The sequence below is a fragment of the Neoarius graeffei genome, chromosome 8 (genome assembly GCF_027579695.1).
Source record: "Neoarius graeffei isolate fNeoGra1 chromosome 8, fNeoGra1.pri, whole genome shotgun sequence".
Classification (NCBI taxonomy): domain Eukaryota; kingdom Metazoa; phylum Chordata; class Actinopteri; order Siluriformes; family Ariidae; genus Neoarius; species Neoarius graeffei.
Window position 1 is genome coordinate 60,643,932 of NC_083576.1, and position 21,352 is coordinate 60,665,283.

Genomic DNA, 21,352 nt, shown 5'->3' on the forward strand with positions numbered 1-21,352 from the left:
GATCTGAGTGACTGTTACTTTCATGGCTAGTGTAATTTTTTTTTTTTAAAAAAGTGTTTGTAAATGGAAAAAAAAAATATGCTACAAAGTCACACAGTGGACAATATGTACTCCTGTAGAAAATGATTTAATTTGCACAATGTATATTACATACAGAATGCTGTTCACAACTGAATAAATGAGTAAGCAAATGCATGAAATCCTCGAATGTTCACGTTTCAAATGGTCCATTACAGGGACCCTGAGGCATTATGGAAAAATAGAATGAAGTCTTGATTTTTAATATCATATCCCTTCAAAATGGCATAATCCCAATCCATTTCAAGGTCTTCGTTGGTACAGTGACTGCTTTTAAATAATGGCATAACTCCTTCAAAACACTTAATTTAAATAAAACAGTGCAAATGAACAATACATTTCTCCCCAGTAACTAAATATTTGGTAGAGATTATCATCCTGACTCCAAGCTTCAGCTGAAAATTCCACATTTTCAGAAGCAGCAACTCAAAAATAAGTTATAGTGCAAAAAAAAAGTACACTAAACTGGCAAAACAAACAAATGCAAAAATATTTCCAAAGACAGATGCCAGCTGTAACTTCTAGTCACTAAACATTGTCATGTTCTACAGACTGCAGTAGGAACTGATCATGTTTCATCAGCCTCAGCATTGTTGCTTTTACATATCCGACATGATTCAAAGGGTTTCCCTTCATAAACACCAGCTACAACTAGAGTCCTGAGTCTTTCCAGAAGTACAAGGTCATTCAATAAATTAATTAGAGTAACACTTGGAAAAACCACTTCAGTACACACACAAAGTCACGTAAAGAAAGATCATTGATCAGTTACGGAGCCACTGTAAATCCTTTTGAGTAGTATTGTATACACCAGCAGTGATTGTGCGTAGTTCCTAGCAGGAGCTCACTCCTATCGAAAAAGTCTGCTCAGAAGGCACAAAGACCACGTACGCTGCTAACTTCAGAAAGGAAGTACAGTACAGCTGCTCTGTAGTGAGACAACCTCGTCTTGTATCTAATGACTGGTTTTCGCTTTCAGATTCTTTACACAAGTGTATTAGAAAGATGAAAATACAAACTTTTTACAAAAATACATAGCTGAAGATGATGGCATTCTAAAAGCAATTATACAGTCGAGAATCTTGCATGAGTCAGTTTTAAGTAAAAATGAAGCAGTTTTGTTGCTCGAGTTCAAATATTGTCCTTTTAACTGAGTTTCATGCCATACAGCTATTAAATGAACTATTCTACAGCAGAGAGACTAGAGCTCTGGCAAACTTGTACAAACCCACTGATATTATCCACAGTATTATGACCGACAGTTTGTTAACAGGACGTCACAGAAGATTCTCAGAACGCAGGGGTGTGTGTGTCACATTATGTGATGATGTGTAATTACAGCAAAATGTTTCTAAACAGATATACATGTGTACCATAAGCCATATGGCAACAGAGTGATGTCGGTTTATAGTATTTGGCTGGTTTTATTTGCGACCGTACATTCGCTCAATGTCGTGGAGAAAGTGGTTCTTCAGCTCCTTCCTCTTCAGTTTAAATGCATCTGTGACTAAACCGGTTTCAGGAGTCCATGGTTCTGGGCTCAGGTGAACTTTTACTGGGATCTCAAAGCGCTGCAGTTTAACTAAAAAAAAAAAAACCACACAAAACATGACAGAACATCAACATGAATAATAGCATAAGTGGAAAGGAAGAAACAGCAGAAGAAACTCTACAGACTGTTTCAGGAATACAGGGGTGATAGCGTTCCGGCGCGCCGCGCCGGATTTCCGGCGCGCCGTGGCTGGGGGAAAAAAAAAAAAAAATCTAGTTCGCCCATTGTCCTGTGTCATTCTGAGATGCGCAGATAGACAGTAAAGGGAATTCCGAATTCCCTTTACTGTCTATCTGCGCATCTCAGAATGACACAGGACAATGGGCGAACTAGATTTTTTTTTTTTCCCCAGCCACGGCGCGCCGGAAATCCGGCGCAACGCGCCGGAACGCTATCACCCCTGGGAATAAGAGTTAGGCTACATCCACATGACAACGAGATTTTTTTTTTTTTTTAAATATCGCGTCCACATGGGCAACGGATCAGTAAAATATCAGGTACATATGGCAACGCAACGCTTGCTGAAAACGATGCAATACACATGCCACACCTCTACGTGCGCTGTAAGACGGTCCCATCGGAGACACCAGAACAATAGAAGTAGACGCATGCGCATAAACCCCTTCTTCTGTAGCATCAGCCACATAAAGTTTTGATTATTAATCAGTAGCGTAAAACGAAAGACGCGGACAGAGGAATGAATGGGGGTAGATGGAAGCCGGTACGCCAACATTCTGATATCCTCCAGAATTCTTTAATGGTCCGGGATAAATTGAATGCTACACGTTGATGGATTACTTTGTTCTTCTACGCCCTTTTTGAGGAATGTATTGTCGGACTTAAACCAACATCTGAAGAGGTGAGATCGCTCTTTTTTTTTTTTCCTATTTTTGCTGGCGGGATTGTTTTTGGAAAGCGCACGGGCGGTGCGCGGTTATGGTTATACTCAGTACTTCCGCAGTGTTTGGACTAAAGACTCTGCCCTAAGGGCTATTCTCTCACTCACTCACTCTCTCACTTTGCACCATTACACAATAAATATTCACAGTGAAAATATTTTGTAAGCGCATTTCATGAACCAAGTTATAGGATTTGTTGACAACTCGCATCGAGTTCGTTACACTTCTACCCGGCGTGAAGCACTGACAGTCATGTGGTTGTGACCTCATCGTAAACAAATCCGTTCTACTCATCCAGACGACTTCGCAACAGCGCCGTTGCCAGATTTTTCCACTCTGGAACCCGTTCTCAAAAGACTTCGTTTTGGGGCACCCAAAACGCCGGTGTCGTGTGGACGCCAGGCCGAAACGATAAACAATTTTATCAGATTCACCTGAATCCGTTGCCGTGTGGACAGGGCCTAAATGTTTGGGAACTAAGGAGACCAATTGCTGTAGTTTTGAAAGAGAAATGTTGTCCCATTCTTGCCTGATGTACGATTTCATTTGCTCAACAGTTCGGGGTCTCCATTGTAAAAGGTACATGGCCACATAATTATTTCTATTAAAGCATATCGGAATTTCAAGATGGAACTAAGACGAGTCTCTACTATTAATGGCACAAAAAATAAATAAAATAATAATATAATAAGAGCGAGGCATGCTGCATTTCTGAAAATTGTTCATTTTTACACTGTTATTTCTGGGACACATTGTACAGGGTGATATGATTCTTTGAATTAATCAGAAAACTGATATGATAGTACCTGCAGGCACAATAATAATAATAATAATAATAATAATAAATACTTGAAGTGGCGACTTCTTTAATTTCCCTCAAGACTTCCATCTCCATAAGTGGATGGTTGCAGATGTCCTTCCAGGTGCCACTGATTCCCTTCTGTTGAGCCAGAGCAGTCAGTTTCTTTTGGTTTGGTACAACGAAGCTGATCACATAGTTCTGGTCACTGGAGAGCAAAGAGAGAAGAGCAGCCTGTAAACTGCGGCTCTGCTATTGCAAACTGAACAGCTCGGGTTTTTCACATCGCTTAAGCAGATGTTTAGCTAACCCACCTGTTGGCGTATGCACAGATGTTGTCAATGAGGGAGCAGTTCTTCAGTGCTGACTCAACTTTGCCCAAAGACACATACTCTCCAGCTTGCAGTTTCACAAGGTCCTTCTTACGATCTAATTATTAGAGGTACAGAAATGATCATGGAAATGGTCACCAGAAAAGAAAAGAGGCTTCATTGAAAAATGCTAATAATCAATAGCGTTTAAAGACAGTTAACACTTGTCTAATGGGCTAGATATTAGCACTACCACCGTTACTAATGAGCAACCATTTGCATTTCTTGACAAATGAGCCTTTATCCTTTAGAAAGGCCAGTGTAGACACATACCCACAATCTGCAGACAGCCATCAGGGTGAATCTCTCCGATATCTCCAGTGCAGAACCAACGCTGTCCATTTTCATCCACAAAGAAATCCTCACTGGTTGCGTTTTCACACTTGTAGTAGCCCATGGTCACGTTTGGACCTCCAATTATAATTTCTCCTCGTGGATGAGGCTTGTCCAGCTTTGTATAGCCACCTGGGAGAGAGAGCACGAGGGGGGGGGGGAACGAAACAAAACCACATTTTACTTTCAGACTCTCAAGAACATTTTTGTCAGTTCTGAATTTTCCACACTCTCCAAAACCCATTGGAGGCTTCATCCACTGACCTTCTGCCCAATTTCGGACTTTAACTTCACAGCAAATAAGAGGAGCCCCGACTCTTCCTGTGCTGTAGTCCGTCACTGCAAGCCAAGAGAAACAAAGAAATTAGATTGATTAAAAAAATAAACCTTTGGAGAAGAGCTGTCAGGCACATGGGTTACACCTTTCCTTAAGAAAGTACATTATTCTGAGGTGCAAGCACAGAGGGGAGCAAATCTTTCATTCAAACTGATCCTTAGCAGACATTACACAACTTTCAAAATCTCAGAACTGCTGTACTGCTCACATGACATGACAGTTATCATTTGCTATCAGTGTAGTGATGTGTACAGTACACAATGGTGAGATATGAAGCATGAAAAAAAAAAAAAAATTGAGCATGAGTGCTGTGTGTCATGTAACTCTGTCAATATGCAGCATGAGCAACTGGCTGTGGTGGTAGTTTCCGTACCATTTTGTAAAAAAACAAGAACAAGGAGAAATAAGAGGGGAAGTATTGGGGGAGGAGACGTACAGTAGGTGGCACGGATTATCTGTTATGCAAAAAGAGCAGGACATACAATGCAAATAATTCTCATCTCATTATCTCTAGCCGCTTTATCCTGTTCTACAGGGTCGCAGGCAAGCTGGAGCCTATCCCAGCTGACTATGGGCGAAAGGTGGGGTACACCCTGGACAAGTCGCCAGGTCATCACAGGAGTGACACATAGGCCCTGTCCACACGGCAACAGATTCAGGTGAATCTGATAAAATTGTTTATCGTTTTGGCCTGGCGTCCACACAGCACCGGCGTTTTGGGGGTTCCAGAGTGGAAAAATCTGGCAACGGAGCCGTTGCGAAGTCGTCTGGATGAGTAGAATGGATTTGTTTACGATGACGTCACAACCACATGTGCTTCACGCCGGGTAGAAGTGTAACGAACTCGATGCGAGTTGTCAACAAATCCTATAACTTGGTTCATGAAACGCGCTTACAAAATATTTTCACTGTGAATATTTATTGTGTAATGGTGCAAAGTGAGAGAGAGAGAGAGAAAAATAGCCCTTAGGGCAGAGTCAATCCCGCCAGCAAAAATAGGGAAAGAAAAGGAGCGATCGCACCTCTTCAGATGTTGGTTTAAGTCCAACAATACATTCCTCAAAAAGGGCGTAGAAGAATAAAGTAATCCATCAACGTGTAGCATTCAATTTATCCCGGACCATTAAAGAATTCTGGAGGATCTCAGAATGTTGGCGTACCGGCTTCCATCTACCCCCGTTCATTCCTCTTTCCGCGTCTCCATTCAAAAAACGAGCACGTGATTTAAAGGGACTATATCCATAGGATAGGGAGTGAGAAAGTGTGTGCGCGTGTGACAGTGACAGGGATAGTCACTGTGCGCATGCGCAGTTATGCGCATGCGTCTACTTCTATTGTTCTGGTGTCTCCGATGGGACCGTCTTACAGCGCACCTAGAGGTGTGGCATGTGTATTGCATCGTTTTCAGCAAGCGTTGTGTTGCCATATGGACCTGAAATTTAACTGATCCGTTGCCCATGTGGACGCGATATTTAAAAAAAAAAAAAAAAAAAAATCTCGTTGCCGTTGTGTGGATGTAGCCATAGATAACCATTCACACTCACATTCACACCTACGGTCAATTTAGAGTCACCAGTTAACCTAACCTGCATGTCTTTGGACTGTGGGGGAAACCGGAGCACCCAGAGAGCATGCAAACTCCACACAAAGGCCATAGTTGGCCACGGGGCTCGAACCCGGACCCTCTTGCTGTGAGGCGACAGCGCTAACTACTACACCACCGTGCTGCCCGCCAGGAATCACGTTCGTTATTATTTTGGGCATTCCATTTAAACAACCATTTAAGGTATTTGGGTGGTGGGGGATGGGGTGAATTTCTAGATGCTCAAAAGTAGGCCGAGACAAGAAAATTGGTGCTAAAATTATGTATTATGAATTCAGCATAACGTTTAAAAAATCAATTCCCCCCAGACATTTTGTTTTTCCTCGGAATGTACTACTCAAAACTGAGTCCAAGTTATGAAATATATAAAAAGAGACAACCCTGAATCAGAAAAAAGTTGGGAAAGTATGGGGGGGGAGTGACTGTCAATATTTTCTCACCCTCAGAGATTGTGCCTGCTCCACAGGTCTCGGTGAGGCCGTAACCCTGACCCACAGGGCAGCAGAAACAGATGTTCATGAAGCGCTGTGTGGAACAGGAGAGAGGAGCTCCTCCTGACAGCATCATCCGCACATGCCCTCCCAACAGAGCCCTCACCTTCTTAAAGAGTCTACACACACACACGGACATGTATAGAATCACTATGAATTGGAATCAACATGGAGACATTTCCTACAGTGTCACACAAACATGTACGAGCTCTTACATATTGCAAAGGGGAGCATCATAGCCATTCTTGAGCTGCTCCAGCTTGTAGTTGTAGGCCAGATTGAACAAGGTCCTCTGCACAACGTTCATCTCCTGGACTTTGCTCATGACATTTTTCTTGATACGGTCCATTATTTCCTAGTAATGTAATGGATTACATTAACGACGATGACAAAAGTTAAACTGATGCAGTAATTACAAAATCTGGTAGGACTTACTGGTACAGCTGCCATCAGTGTCGGCTTTAGGACAGTGCAGTCGCCCTTGCTGCCCTTTTTAATTTTTGTAGACTACAGAAAAGAAAAAAAAGCCATTTTTAAAATAGTTATTTTATTACATCTTTTCTTCAAAGTAATTTTTTAATTGCAGGTTAAAGCCTAGTTCTTTATTTTGAGGCTGCGTTACCTGATCAGAGAGCGTCTGTGGGGAGGAGTAACCGATCCTGCAGCCGTAGGCTACGCATGAGATCTCTGCACTCATCTCCAGCACATGAGCCAGGGGCAAATAAGCTATGTACGTGTCCTTGGAGCTATCAAAACACAAAGTCATGTTCAAACTAAACCGTACTGACTTGGCAGAAGTACATACAAGGCTATATAGGGTACATTCTACTCACCCTAGGCCTGGGATCCTCTCACACTGGCCGGTCATGCCAGCAATGAGATTGCTATGGAAAATCATGACTCCTTTGGGTCGTCCTGTGGAGCCACTGGTGTACATGATGACAGCCATGTCTGACGGGACAGGTTTGACTATCTCCCTGTTCACTGCAACATAAAACCAGCATTGTTTGATTTTTGTTTTCTTCTTTTCCCCTCAGCATGACAGTAAGGGGGTGGATATAAACTAGCTTAAAGACAAATTACTACAAAACATGCAGCAAAGGGTCTTAAGATTAATTCAAGGAAATACAACAGCTATGTCAAATCATTTATCCTGAAATCTTGAGTGAAAGTGCATGACTTGTACAACTAATATAAAATTTTATTTAAGTGCTTTTCATGTTAACGCTCACGATTAATCTGAAAACTTTAATGCGTTTGACCCCAACATCCTCCCATAATTCCAATGCGGACTCTTTATGCAGATACCACGACAACTGAGGCAATATCCCCTTGTGTGTTGAACAGCAAGTTGTGTTTTAAAAAGCTTCCAGATAGAAGTTTAGATAAAGCCAGAGCTGTTTACACATATTGCAGTCATGAGCTGTCTTTCCCACAAAGTACAAATCTGAAATACCATCTTCAGGCAAAGCACATCTTTGCAGATGTTAGCAGAGATACTAGCACCAAGACAGGATCTAACGTTAGCTATGTTCGTCAAACTGCATTACCAGAGTGCTGCTAGGGCAGGTCTATCAACAAAGTGACAAACAGCTAAATTAGCCAATGCAAAATCGTTAAAATGCCATACACTGTCAGCTCATCAACATTGTTGAAGGCCAGGGGCTTCAAGAAATTATCCAGATCCTCTCAGGCAATACATCATACAAGCCACCTTTGAGGGGAACGGTCACAAGAATTCATGAATTGTATGCCAGTGAAAAGACAAAAAGTGGAGCAGATGGCATGGTCTACATAAATTAAACTGACTGGAGATCACTGGACATCAATAACCAACCATAACTACCTTGGTATAAACAGTACACCTAATCAATAACAAGTAGCAACTACATGCGATTCCTTCAGGTGTGTTGAGAACAGATGAAAGGCATTTTACCGACGCTGAAGTTGCTATGGACTGGGATATAACAAACAAGGTCACCATCATAGGAACCGATAGTGCTCGAAATAGGGTTGCGGCTGCAAGGAACCTACCATTCGAGCATATGCCCCGTGTAGTGCACATTATACAGAGGATAGTGGGCATGTGCCATCCTTGACTGCCATGCAATGGAGTAGTAAGGTGTCTCCTTCCCTCCACTAATCTGGGGTAGTGCCTTGAGCAAGCACTAGCAACCCCTCGCTTTCCCTGGTCAGGGTTACAGCTGGAGACTGGATTCGGCAGACTGCGCGGAGGAGACCACCTGCCTGGTGGTTCAACAGGCAGGAAGACCGTCCAGCAAAGCGTTTGTGGAGCACGATCAGGGCACAGTGCAACACGTAGAATACTGTTGGCCATCCACCGCATCCCGAGCTAGCTCCAGCCATCTTGATTCTGTCTTGCCCCTGGACCCAGTTAGTTCGGGACGAGAGAGTGAGGCTGACAGCTGCGCAACTCTCCCTCGCTCTAATCCAAGTCACATGCAAGTCCTGACTTCAAATTCAAGTCCTGTGGTGATAGGCAAGTGGCAAAGCAGCAGGTCTGGAAACACTGGAAGCTGTAGTCATGAACCTGCACACAGGCAGCCCAGGGCATAGGGTCGCTCCCTGCTGGAACGAAGCAGCAGCGTAGTTCGGCGGCCCCCTGGATGTCTGAGCAGCCCTGTTTAGGATTTGCTCTGCTCACCTCTATGGATGAAGGGGCTAGAAAAGGTGACCCAAAAACATAGCCTGCTTCACCTCACCCTGGTCAACACACTGTGGCTAGCGGGAATCTCACTCACCGGTTGAAATACAACAAAAAGATAGTGATGGTACTCAACCTTGGCACATGGAAGGTCGACATGTGGGCATACCTTCAAAGCCCGGATTGGCCTCATCAGTCACCTCCCGACCTTAGCTGCCACCCACCAAATTGAAATCATGGTCATCTTTGACAACCAAAGGACGAACATCATACATCAGGGCAATTACAGTGGCACTCCCTGACAGCGGGTTCGTCAGTGCTTTAGCCAAGTGCCGTAAACTAGTCAGACATTTCAAACATAGTCCAGCAAAGCTGTAACTTCAGCAAGCCTCTCATAGCCAAGAAGAGGAGTCACTCGTCCATGAAGTACCTATGCGCTGGAATTCAACTCTTCGAATGATAAAGCACATCTAAGACAAAGACCTGCTGATGGCAACGCTGGCACAGCAGAAGCACAACGTAGCCATGCGAACCTCAGCTGAATACAACAGGCTGGCAAAGTTGGAAGCACTGCTGAAGCCATGCATCGAAGGTGACTTTCCTCTCCAATTTTATTTTCTGACAAATACAATCAGATAGTCTCCTTGTTATTTTGTATTTTAGAAATAATTAGCTTTTTTTCCCCCCTAGATGGGTGTTAATGAAAAGTATAGCCATTGATTCTGTGGGACTTGTGGCTGTAGGTATGTCACTGAGCTTCTGGGTGGTGATAAATGTTTCCTGCTCTGTTGTGCTGCCTGCACTCTGCCACCTCTTACATACAGTGGAGGTCTCACATGTTGACCCTACCTAACCTATGTAGTGCGCTTCAAGGCTGCATTCACAGAGAACCTCAATAGACAAGAGAAGAACATAAACCTATCATGACTAAAAATAGCAACAGCTCTAGATCCAAGATTCAGGTGCCTGCCCAGAGGAGAGAGGGAAGAGGTGTGGCAAAAGCTGAGTGAGATGCTGAAGAACAAAGGATTTGCATCACAGCCCTCCAGAGAGGAAATGGAACCAGGGCCACCAAAAAAGAAGATGGTCCTCCTACTGAGGAGGTCAGAGTCAGACTCTGATGATGAGGCACTGTCCATAGACCAGACTTTAGACAAGTATAGGGCACAGCCTAGTGTCAGCATAGAGGCATGTCCACTATGATGATGGTCAGCACATGCAGGTTTCCATGGTAAGCTGGCCCATATTGCACAAAGGTACTTTTCAATGCCTGCCTCAACAGTGCCAAATGAGAGACTGTGTTCCTTGGCAGGCCACATTGTGCAGAAGGGGTCAGCTCCATCATCTGAAAACGTCAAACTAGTCTGCCTGAGCAACCGCTTCATAAAGTCTACTTTTCTTCAGATTACGGAGTTGACACAGTCTTCTGCACAATGTGGCCTGCCATGTGAGAGGCAGTGTTCCTTAGCAGGCCACATTGTGCAGAAGATAACATCGGCTCTATTATCTGAAAACGTCAACAAACTAGTCTGCCTGAGCAACTGGTTAAGAGAAAAGTAGACTTTATGAAGCGGATGACTGGAGTCAAGTCACAAACGTAGTAATCTCGCTCCATTAAAAATAGGAACAGGGACTGTTCACTTTGTCTCTTCAAAAGATACCATGCATTCATTTGCGTTACTTTTCCAACAATTTACAGGCAAGATCTTTACATTCGCTTTGTAGCTGATGTTACTTTGTTCCTGCTATTGGTTCCCCCCCTGCAAATTAAGACAGACATTCTCATTTCAATTCCGAAATCATCAAAACTAAGATGAGATGCCCTAACAAAGTCTGGAATGTCATCCCAAATCCAATTCCAGTTTGGCTGAAATGGTGATAATTCTTTGTCTTGTATCATAGTGATCAAGAGTGTATGGAGAGAATTTGACTATGTGAGCAGTGATCACATAGATTTATAGAACCCTGAGTAAGCATTAGTAATTGAACGCCGAGAAGGAAAATACATTTCCAACATTTAAAATAAAGGTCACTGTTTGGGATCAGTTATCAGTGTTCTCGAAATATCGTCGGACACCGGTCATGACAGACGAAAAATTCAGTTGTCCTACGTAATTAACAAACGTCAGTCAACCTGACCGATAGCTATTGTAATTACTAATATAAACATCCAAATCTAAAACGTGCCTGAATTTATCCGGGGGGGGGGGGGGGGGGAAACAAAAAAAAAACAAAAAACAAATATCGTATTTATCGCAACTTAATAAACAAAGTTCTAATACTCTATGCATCGATGTCCCTACGCGGTTTTGCATACCTTAAATACACATCAACGGTGCACAGAGTTCTCTCACAGCGACCTACTTAGTTCATTGAGAAGATACGTTATCGATCGATATGCTGTCCGAATGCATTCGCGCCATATTTGTTTACCTTGTCACTGTATGGATGGCTCCGATTGGTCTGTCTATTGAGGCCTCTCCCTTTATCCAATCAAAAGTCGCCTTACTACCTCCTTTGGTTGCTCGCTGTCAAAATGTCCATGCTGAATGCGGCCGGTAAAAGCATGCATTGGTTTTTTGGAAAAAATGCAAAATCGGACACCGTCAAACCGCAAGTTGCTTTCAAAAGGAAAACATCTGTCAATTCTGAAGAAGGGGGGAAGCAGCCATGTCATCGTTTTCAAGAGGCATGGCGAGTTAGGAGGCCTTGGCTTCGTTACGATTACGGTAAAAAGCTCATGTTTTGTGACTACTGATCGTGCTGTCAAGACTAGCAGGAACCAGCAGCAAGATGTTCACGTGTGTGAGATTGTTGATGTTGAAAATGAAGCTGTGGCTGGTTCTGATGGAGATGTTGAAGAACCTGTTCCTCAGATGGACAAGTGTTATGAGCAGGATTCTGATCTTGACGCAGGCTATGAGAGCTTTGATGAGCAGGATGAGGAAACTAACAACCGTCTGCTTGAGAAATTCAGAAATGAGCTTTGATGTGTTCAATGATAAACTGATACAAAAAATATCAGTAACAGATCGTTTCAATGTGCTGGAAAGGACATTGTCGAATAGGACATTGTGGAATAAATAATAGTCCTTGATTTTCTTGCTTGTTTTCATTCATTTCACACAAAGCTAAAATTGTCTGACAAGGTCTGAAAATGTCTGACATAGATCTGCCTAACGTCAGACAATATGACTGATGTTAAGGAAAGTTTTTCGGGAACACTGACTACGTTTACATGCACATCCAAATCGAGCAACTGGACTTGCTTGAAAAGTCTTGAAGACGTTTCGCCTCTCGTCCGAAAGGCATCATCAGTTCTGTCTGTCTAATAGGGAGTATCAAGTATTTATCCTCTCATGGATCATAATAGAATCCAAATCCAAATGATTTGGATTCTATTATGATCCATGAGAGGATAAATACTTGATACTCCCTATTAGACAGACAGAACTGATGATGCCTTTCGGACGAGAGGCGAAACGTCTTCAAGACTTTTCAAGCAAGTCCAGTTGCTCTCTTCTACCAACCACAGATTACTATGTACCTGGATGACTGAGTATCTTCACAGATATCCAAATCGAGCTGCTGTCGGTAATCGAGCTGAAGGTCCCAGCAGGGTGCCAGAGAAATCCAATCGTACATGCACACAATGAAATCGGGCTATTGTGTGAGGTGCATTGTGCACCCGAGCCACAGGTGGCGCAACACGCCCCATTGTGTTGGTACACTTTCGGTTGTCGTCATGAAGAAGAGCTATTCAAGAGTGTAAACAAAGTTATCAGTTCCGTGTTCTCCATTGCGCGTTTTTCTCCCGTCCATGAATTTTAATATATTCAACTCCTTAAGCTGAATGAGCATGAACTCTGTCTCCTCATTGCTCCAGAAGTGCACGTTTCTGCTTGCCTGTGGCAGTGGGGGCGTGGTCAAGCACCGGTCTGTGACAGGAGGGCGGAGCCAGGGAAGGTGAGTGGCAGAATTAACCTGTGTGTGTCTTCCCAGTAACCGCGCCCTATTTAAGGAGGCAGAGGGAGAGCAGAGGGGAAAGCTCATCCCGGGACTAGAACACAGCGCGCGCGCGCGTGCGTGTGTGTTTTTCTCTCAAGAATAAAAGTAGGCTGTTAAACTGAAAAGTCTGACAATAAAAAGTCTATTAGTACCAGAAGCTTTGTCCTGCCGTCCTCTGTGCTCCACCCACACTTCAGAGAGCTCTACATCGCCATTTTCTCTTCTTCGTTTATTCCTCCTGACCTCTTCTGCTGCTCGCTACTACTGTTGTCATGCCGACCGAGGCTGTTGTGTTTCCCGCTTGTGGTCTCGTCACTCGTCACTTCCGGAACTAGCTCGACAACTAGCTCGATAGGGTATACATGCACAAAGTAGCTCGGCAGAAATCGCATAAACTAGGTCGTGTAGCTCGATTCCGAGAAATCAAGTTCGGTTCAATTTCAGCCAAATTAAGGTATATACATGGCATTTTGAACTTCGATTTCAGTCGAGCAACGGCAGAAATTCGATTCTCTCCATGTGCATGTAAACGTAGTGACTGCGTTATATTAACCTTATGAATTGGACTCGGATTTTTACTTTATAAAATGAACACACGTTTAACCTATTTTTGCCAGCAGAGACTTTTTCCTCAGACAACACACTAGACCGCTGATCTGAAGCGACTTCCTCTCCTGTGGATAGATTTTTCTTCTTCCATGTCCGAGAGAAATGAAGTAAGACACTGTATAATTAGTGTTTCCATGGTTATAGCAGCAAAGATTCTCATTGATGGATCATGGGTAATGTAATACCGCACACCAGCATTTTGGTGAATAAATATTTACCAAAAAAAAAAAAAAACCCCACACAACACATGGCATTTAAACAGTATATTTACTAAGAGAGCACGAGGGTAGCTGAGCACACAGTGTTTGCGTGTATGGTCATTCGAAATGAACACAGCATGCCGTGACTTGCACAAACACAAAGGAATGAGTGAGCACAGTGCACTTCATTTCTGCAAGCATCGAGACACATGCTCTCACCAGAGTCTACACTTTCCTCCTCAGCAAAAGTGCAATTCATGGTTAGTCGTTTCAGTATCGGTGCCATGGTCTAATGGTAAGAGAAGCAGCTTCGAGGCCAAAAGGTTGCCAGTTCGATTTCCTGGACTAGCAGGAATGGCTGCAGTGCCCTTGAGCAAGGCACCTAACCCCCTACTGCTCCCCAGGCTGCTCTGGGTGTGTTGTACGTCACTCTGGATAAAAGCGTCTACTAAATGCCTGTAATGCCATGTAATTGGTATCTACAAGTAACAAAATGATGCATCCCTAGCTAAGATGTTACTACCCTCCATAAAAAGTGTGATCTGAGACTATAGCGCTTGATTTGCAATACGGCAAAAAAGTATCACGCACAGAGATTAACGTTTTTTTAAATAAAAAACACCGACATGTCTGAGAACATGATGCGAGATTTGATGCATCAAATCTATACTTAAAGTAGCTGCTTTATTGCCCAAATTGCACTTACAGTTTTCGGGCTTTGCTCCCAGCTCCTTTACAGACTGCATGCTGTGAATCTGAATGCTCTCTGGATAGCCTGCAGTACTGAGGCTCTTGTTGTCCACGTAAATAATGTGCCTCAGGTTGGGAATTTGAGGCAGGACACCCTACATAATAATAAAACATCATATAGCATGTTTTGCTGTACTGTAAATATAAAAAGGGTTAACATCACATCAAGACATCATCCAGAACTAATTTGTGCAAAAAAAAAAAAAAAGGAGTTGTGTATGTGGAATATCTGTGCACGAGACAGTAATCAGACAGACAAGAGAATAATTCACCTTTAACTTGGTTTCCAGAAGCTCCATACTAGTGACCAAGTGAGTCACACCACACTCATTTAGTCCAAAGGCCACAGCGTCTTCTCCAAGAGTGGCGTAAAACGTGACCACTGTAACAAAGCATGATCAGGATGTTAATCATTTTTGAATAAATAAAGTGCAGTGTTCCAAACAAAGACAGTTCAGTCAGTAACAGGACTGTCTTCCTCTTTCTGGCCATTACTTGCACTGTATTTTTTTTTACTCACGTCAACATTTATTGCAAACTTTTCAGGAGAGAGAACAAACTTGCTCCTTACATGGGAAATTGCGTCTGAAGCAGGCCTGAGCTGTGATCATCCACTCAGCACGTGTCTCACAGAATATAGCAATGGTGTTTTTTGGTTGCTGGCCCAGTGCTGCCAAGCCACTGCCCAAGAGAGTCACTTCAACATCCATCTCCTGATATGTCATCCATTTGTAATCCCCCAAGATCAGCTAGAAGTTTAAAAAACAAAAAAAATTTTTTTTTCTGAGCCAACGACACCTGAAAACTAGAGATGGCACTGATCTGATACCCAGGATAGGTGTCAGGTTAATGCCCCCCCTCAAAAAAAAAAAGAATAACAGCTACAAAGTGAATGTAAAGAGGTTGCCTGTAAATTATTTGTAAATAAATTTAGGAAGGTGCTCCAGGGGATCATAAAGGACGCCCAGAAAATAGTAGGCTGCCCTCTCGCCCCATTGGAAGAACTACACAGTTCCTGCTGCCTCAGGAAAGCTCAACACATTCTGCAAGACTCATCACATCCAGGTCATAAACTGTATGAACTGCTGCCATCAGGCAGATAACAGAACACTTAAAACAAGGGCAAACAGACTGAGAAACAGCTTCTTCCCAGTAGCTGTCAGCACACTGAATGCTGCAAGCGTCTAGATGTTTTGTATTGTGTGGCTGTATTTTTTTTATTTATTTATTTTTTTGTATATATTTTTATAAAACTTTTCCCCATGGCCTAATGGTTAGAGAAACAGCTTTGGGACCAAAAGGTTGCTGGTTCGATTCCCCGGACCAGCAGGACTGGCTTAAGTGCCCTTGAGCAAAGTACCTAACCCCTTGGTGGCGTATCTTGTATCTGATTAGCCAATGAAAAACCGATGTGATTATCAGTTCGGGCATTGAACCCGACCAACTGACTCTCCTTTTATGTTGCACTGATTAAGATCTGCACTTTAATTTAATTTCGTTGTACATGTTACAATGACAATAAAGATTTCTATTCTAAAGTCACGCTCACCCAAATGAATGCTAGTAATTAATTCATGGGGTCTCTGAAGAGACAAAGTGAACAGTCCCTTTTCAATCCTTAACTGAGTGAGATGACGTGAAACAGTGTGAATGTTTGAGACTTGACTCCAGCCAACTGCTTCATAAAGTCTACTTTTCTTTTACCCAGTTGCTCAGGCAGACTAGCTTGTTGACATTTTCAGATGTGGCCTGCCAAGGAACACGGTCTCTCACATGGCGCTGTTGAGGCAGGTGTTGCAATGCATCTTTGTGCACTGTAGTGGACATGCCTCTACGCAGACACTGGGCTGTGCCCTATACCTGTCTAAAGTCTGGTCTATGGCCAGTGTCTCATCATCAGAGTCTGACATCACTAGGAGAGCCAGCTTGTTTTTGGGTGGCTCTGGTTCCAAATGTACTTCCAAAATATCATTTTAAAGCTTCATGAAATAAATCTCAGACAGGCATCTTTATCAGTACGTACTCAAGGTTTTAGTCTCAGTGTCGTTATTTCTATCTCTACTGATAACCACTGTTCAGGTAGCTGGAGCATTTCTGAAAGACAGTTCAGGGCTGTTACCTGTAGAGGTCACCAAGATAATGCATGTGTGTGTCTAAACATGTACCTTTTTGAAAACCTTGCCTCCAGGCTGAGTTTCATTCTCTTCACTCAGAACCGTTCGCACTCCCAGGCAGTGCAACTTGTTAAAGCGCTGCACCGCTCGATCAAACAGTTTGTCCAGTGTATCTTTTTCATCAAAGTCCATCAGGGCCAAGGAGTCAAAGTGGTCTACGGAGCGATAAGGTCCCTCTATTTGACCCTTGATGGATTTGGCTTTGATTCGTTTGGCTTTGGCTTTCTTCTCCTGGGCCCCTGTTAGGAAGTACCAGGGTACGAAGCTCACCACCGAGTACACCCATACCAGCATGTGGACTGGGAGCAGGAGAATATTGCTAAGGTCCATTTTCATCGTTGTGGGGGTTTAGATACTGAAGTGGCCAAATCTGACAAAGATCCCTTCAGTATGCTGCTACTAAACGAGTCGTGCGGTTGTGTAGTTGCAAAGCCTCACTTCTTCCTCCTTTTTTTCCCCCAAAAATATGACCTGAAAAAAGACAGGTCAGAAAGAAGGCAAATAAATGCAGACCATCATAACCTTAGAACAAGTTGTCCGTGATCTGATAAGGTTGTTTACTTTTGTTCTCTCTCAATTTAAAAAAAAAAAAAAGTGCATGCAATTTAAAAAAAAAAAAAACCTATGGACACATTTTTCTCTACCAATGCATGGAGTTCTTGTGATTGCACAAGATTAATAATTCAACCTTTTCATGTTAATTCTGAAAAAATATTTAGATACTGTTCTTGTTTACTCAAAAATGCTTTTCCAGAGAGAGGAGAGAGAGAGAGAGAGAGAGAGAGAGTTTGTGACAGAGCTACAAGAAATGCATACAGCAGTGGCACAAACCGACAAAGATCATTTTCATATTTTTTGCATACAACAATGCCAACGCATTTCACAAAGCTTGGCTAAACAATTCACCAACACATTCACACTTTCCAGTAGGTACACAAAATGAATATGCATCAAGAATGATCCAAGAAGAAGGGGAAAAAAATATCTTTGCCTTTTCCAGTTGTAATTTAAAAACAATTTCCCTTAGGGATCACTAAAATATTCGATGCATCTATCCATCAATCGACCTAGCTATACTTTAATTCTTCTCTAAATTTTGATGACATTTTATGGTTATTTCAGACAGTGCAATCCATCCAAAAGGCCCATGTCTTTTTTTTTTTTTTTTTAATATCCAAGAGGCACATGAAACTACATTTTCTTCTGTCCGTTCTTACCTTTTCCAAATGTTTCTTGCGGCGTTTGGTTTCCACCTAGCACTTATCTTATCTTACATCAAAAACCCCAATGGCTATCCATCACTACATTCAATCTTCCTAAACATGATAAAATGTCCTTCTAAACTACAATAAATAATTTAATCAATCAATCAGAGACCATTTACATACATACCGTTACAAAAAGCTGCACCGTAATGTATCCAAGACATATCTTTACGCACATCAAATGAGTAACGGACGAAAGAAAAAAAATTAAGCAAAGACCAAAAAAAATGCACAATCTACCAAACGCGTTCCAAAAAATAAAACACTGAAGGAAGAACTGGACATATGTATGCGATCTTGTGAATGTTTAACCCCGTTTCACCTGCTCAGACCAGTGAGGAAGTGTGAGCTTGAGAGCCAATGATGTGACACTCCTGAGCTCACCCCACACTGACCACATCCACCAATACGCTGCAGACACCGTCATCCGGATTTACAGACTCGAACTTGGATCCTATTCTCCTTACTGTAGGTTAATAAGGTTTATCATTTGCAAGCCATCTCATTCATCCAAGATATCTGGTATCAGTAATATATTGGTACAATTCAAGGACGAAAAAAAAAACCATCATATGATGAATGGACTTTCAAAGAGTGGAACAAATCCAAATCATGAAGTCACATGGACTTTCTGTTGAAGAGTCATGATTACACCCAAAATGCAGGATATGCAGCAAATGATTTCCGTTATGACTCAGTGATGTCTGTAGTGAGGTGTGGTAAGGTGAGGTGTCTCTCTCAGCCAGCAGAGAAGTGAAACATGAAGACTTCTAGAACTAGAACCAATGAACAGTGTGTTTCAGCATGGATCTGTTTCACAGACAAGCACCACCACCAGCATCACATGCGTGCCAAGCGTTTCTCATTCCTGCCTCTCAGAGTGAAGAAACCACATCATTCATCACTGCTCTTACTGTCTCACTCAAATAACTAAAAAAAAAAGTGTTTTCCAGATCTCAGGTTTTTCAACATTATATTTTAGCCGGTAAATAACATTACTAGCTAGCTAGCATGAATATACAACATGTATAAGGTTAATTTCCTCATCCACACAGAAGAAGAACACAAAGGCAAAGCCGCTTCAACATTTGAGACAAATAAAGGTTCAGGTTGTTATATTACCATGTTTAATGACTGTTATTAAGATTATTCTTGCTAAATAAGCATATCCTTTAGTGATAACTGAAAGAGCTCTCTGAATCACCTTACCTTCCACCGGTTCAGCCGCCTCGCTTCTGCCAATGACCGAGAGTGACCTCGCAACGTTCTACCCCAAACCCGGAAGTCTGACGTCATCTGACTCCATATTTTTCAGCCAATCAGAAAGGCGTCGTGCAGCTCAGCCTATCCTTGCTCATTTATTCCCCCCTTTGCTTTAAATGCGGCTGTTTTATTGACGCATTTCTGATTAATTTTATGACTTTAAAAACATTCTTCTTCTTTATTGTTCTGCTTGATAGCCATCAAAGGTCCAAGGGAAGAATTACAGTAGTGGTTTCCCATTGTCTTCTATCAACTGTATTATTATTAATACGGAAGCCGCGAGAGGCCCTTCATATGATCCTTTTTTTATTCACCTTGTTCTCCCGAGATAACGACATAATTAATTCAGGATGTCGAGAAAACAACACAACTAATTCGAGATCTCGAGAAAACAAAACCGTTATTCCGAGATAACGACATAATTAATTCAGGATGTCGAGAAAACAACACAACTAATTCGAGATCTCGAGAAAACAAAACCGTTATCCCGAGATAACGACATAATTAATTCAGGATGTCGAGAGAACAACACAACTAATTCGAGATCTCGAGAAAACAAAACCGTTATCCCGAGATAACGACATAATTAATTCAGGATGTCGAGAAAACAACACAACTAATTCGAGATCTCGAGAAAACAAAACCGTTATCCCGAGATAACGACATAATTAATTCAGGATGTCGAGAGAACAACACAACTAATTCGAGATCTCGAGAAAACAAAACCGTTATCCCGAGATAACGACATAATTAATTCAGGATGTCGAGAAAACAACACAACTAATTCGAGATCTCGAGAAAACAAAACCGTTATCCCGAGATAACGACATAATTAATTCAGGATGTCGAGAAAACAACACAACTAATTCGAGATCTCGAGAAAACAAAACCGTTATCCCGAGATAACGACATAATTAATTCAGGATGTCGAGAGAACAACACAACTAATTCGAGATCTCGAGAAAACAAAACCGTTATTCCGAGATAAGGACATAATTAATTCAGGATGTCGAGAAAACAACACAACTAATTCGAGATCTCGAGAAAACAAAACCGTTATCCCGAGATAACGACATAATTAATTCAGGATGTCGAGAAAACAACACAACTAATTCGAGATCTCGAGAAAACAAAACCGTTATCCCGAGATAACAACATAATTAATTCAGGATGTCGAGAAAACAACACAACTAATTCGAGATCTCGAGAAAACAAAACCGTTATTCCGAGATAACGACATAATTAATTCAGGATGTCGAGAAAACAACACAACTAATTCGAGATCTCGAGAAAACAAAACCGTTATCCCGAGATAACGACATAATTAATTCAGGATGTCGAGAGAACAACACAACTAATTCGAGATCTCGAGAAAACAAAACCGTTATCCCGAGATAACGACATAATTAATTCAGGATGTCGAGAAAACAACACAACTAATTCGAGATCTCGAGAAAACAAAACCGTTATCCCGAGATAACAACATAATTAATTCAGGATGTCGAGAGAACAACACAACTAATTCGAGATCTCGAGAAAACAAAACCGTTATCCCGAGATAACGACATAATTAATTCAGGATGTCGAGAGAACAACACAACTAATTCGAGATCTCGAGAAAACAAAACCGTTATCCCGAGATAACGACATAATTAATTCAGGATGTCGAGAAAACAACACAACTAATTCGAGATCTCGAGAAAACAAAACCGTTATTCCGAGATAACGACATAATTAATTCAGGATGTCGAGAAAACAACACAACTAATTCGAGATCTCGAGAAAACAAAACCGTTATCCCGAGATAACGACATAATTAATTCAGGATGTCGAGAAAACAACACAACTAATTCGAGATCTCGAGAAAACAAAACCGTTATCCCGAGATAACGACATAATTAATTCAGGGTGTCGAGAAAACAACACAACTAATTCGAGATCTTGAGAAAACAAAA

The 21,352-nt window shown here is 42.1% G+C and overlaps 1 protein-coding gene across 3 annotated transcripts; it reads right to left on the reverse strand.

The window, feature by feature from the left end:
* Positions 1 to 111: 111 nt before the first annotated feature.
* On the reverse strand, positions 112 to 19,667 carry acsl4a (acyl-CoA synthetase long chain family member 4a). Of its 3 annotated transcripts, XM_060927962.1 has the most exons (16): positions 19,344 to 19,667; positions 18,457 to 18,910; positions 16,861 to 17,340; positions 15,267 to 15,444; positions 14,968 to 15,077; positions 14,652 to 14,790; positions 7,297 to 7,447; positions 7,086 to 7,209; positions 6,899 to 6,970; positions 6,679 to 6,818; positions 6,413 to 6,582; positions 4,297 to 4,371; positions 3,973 to 4,164; positions 3,643 to 3,757; positions 3,379 to 3,536; positions 112 to 1,660 (listed from the first exon to the last, which is right to left on the reverse strand). In XM_060927962.1, exons 3-16 carry the CDS (start codon positions 17,203 to 17,205, stop codon positions 1,503 to 1,505), a joined length of 2,127 nt encoding a protein of 708 aa, XP_060783945.1. In that variant the 5' UTR covers positions 17,206 to 17,340; positions 18,457 to 18,910; positions 19,344 to 19,667; the 3' UTR covers positions 112 to 1,502. The 3 variants fall into 3 exon arrangements, with proteins under 3 accessions (XP_060783945.1, XP_060783944.1, XP_060783946.1); XM_060927961.1 differs by lacking the exon at positions 18,457 to 18,910; XM_060927963.1 differs by lacking the exon at positions 19,344 to 19,667 and having other exon boundaries at positions 16,861 to 17,316; positions 18,457 to 19,314.
* Between the last annotated feature and the right edge of the window lie 1,685 nt (positions 19,668 to 21,352).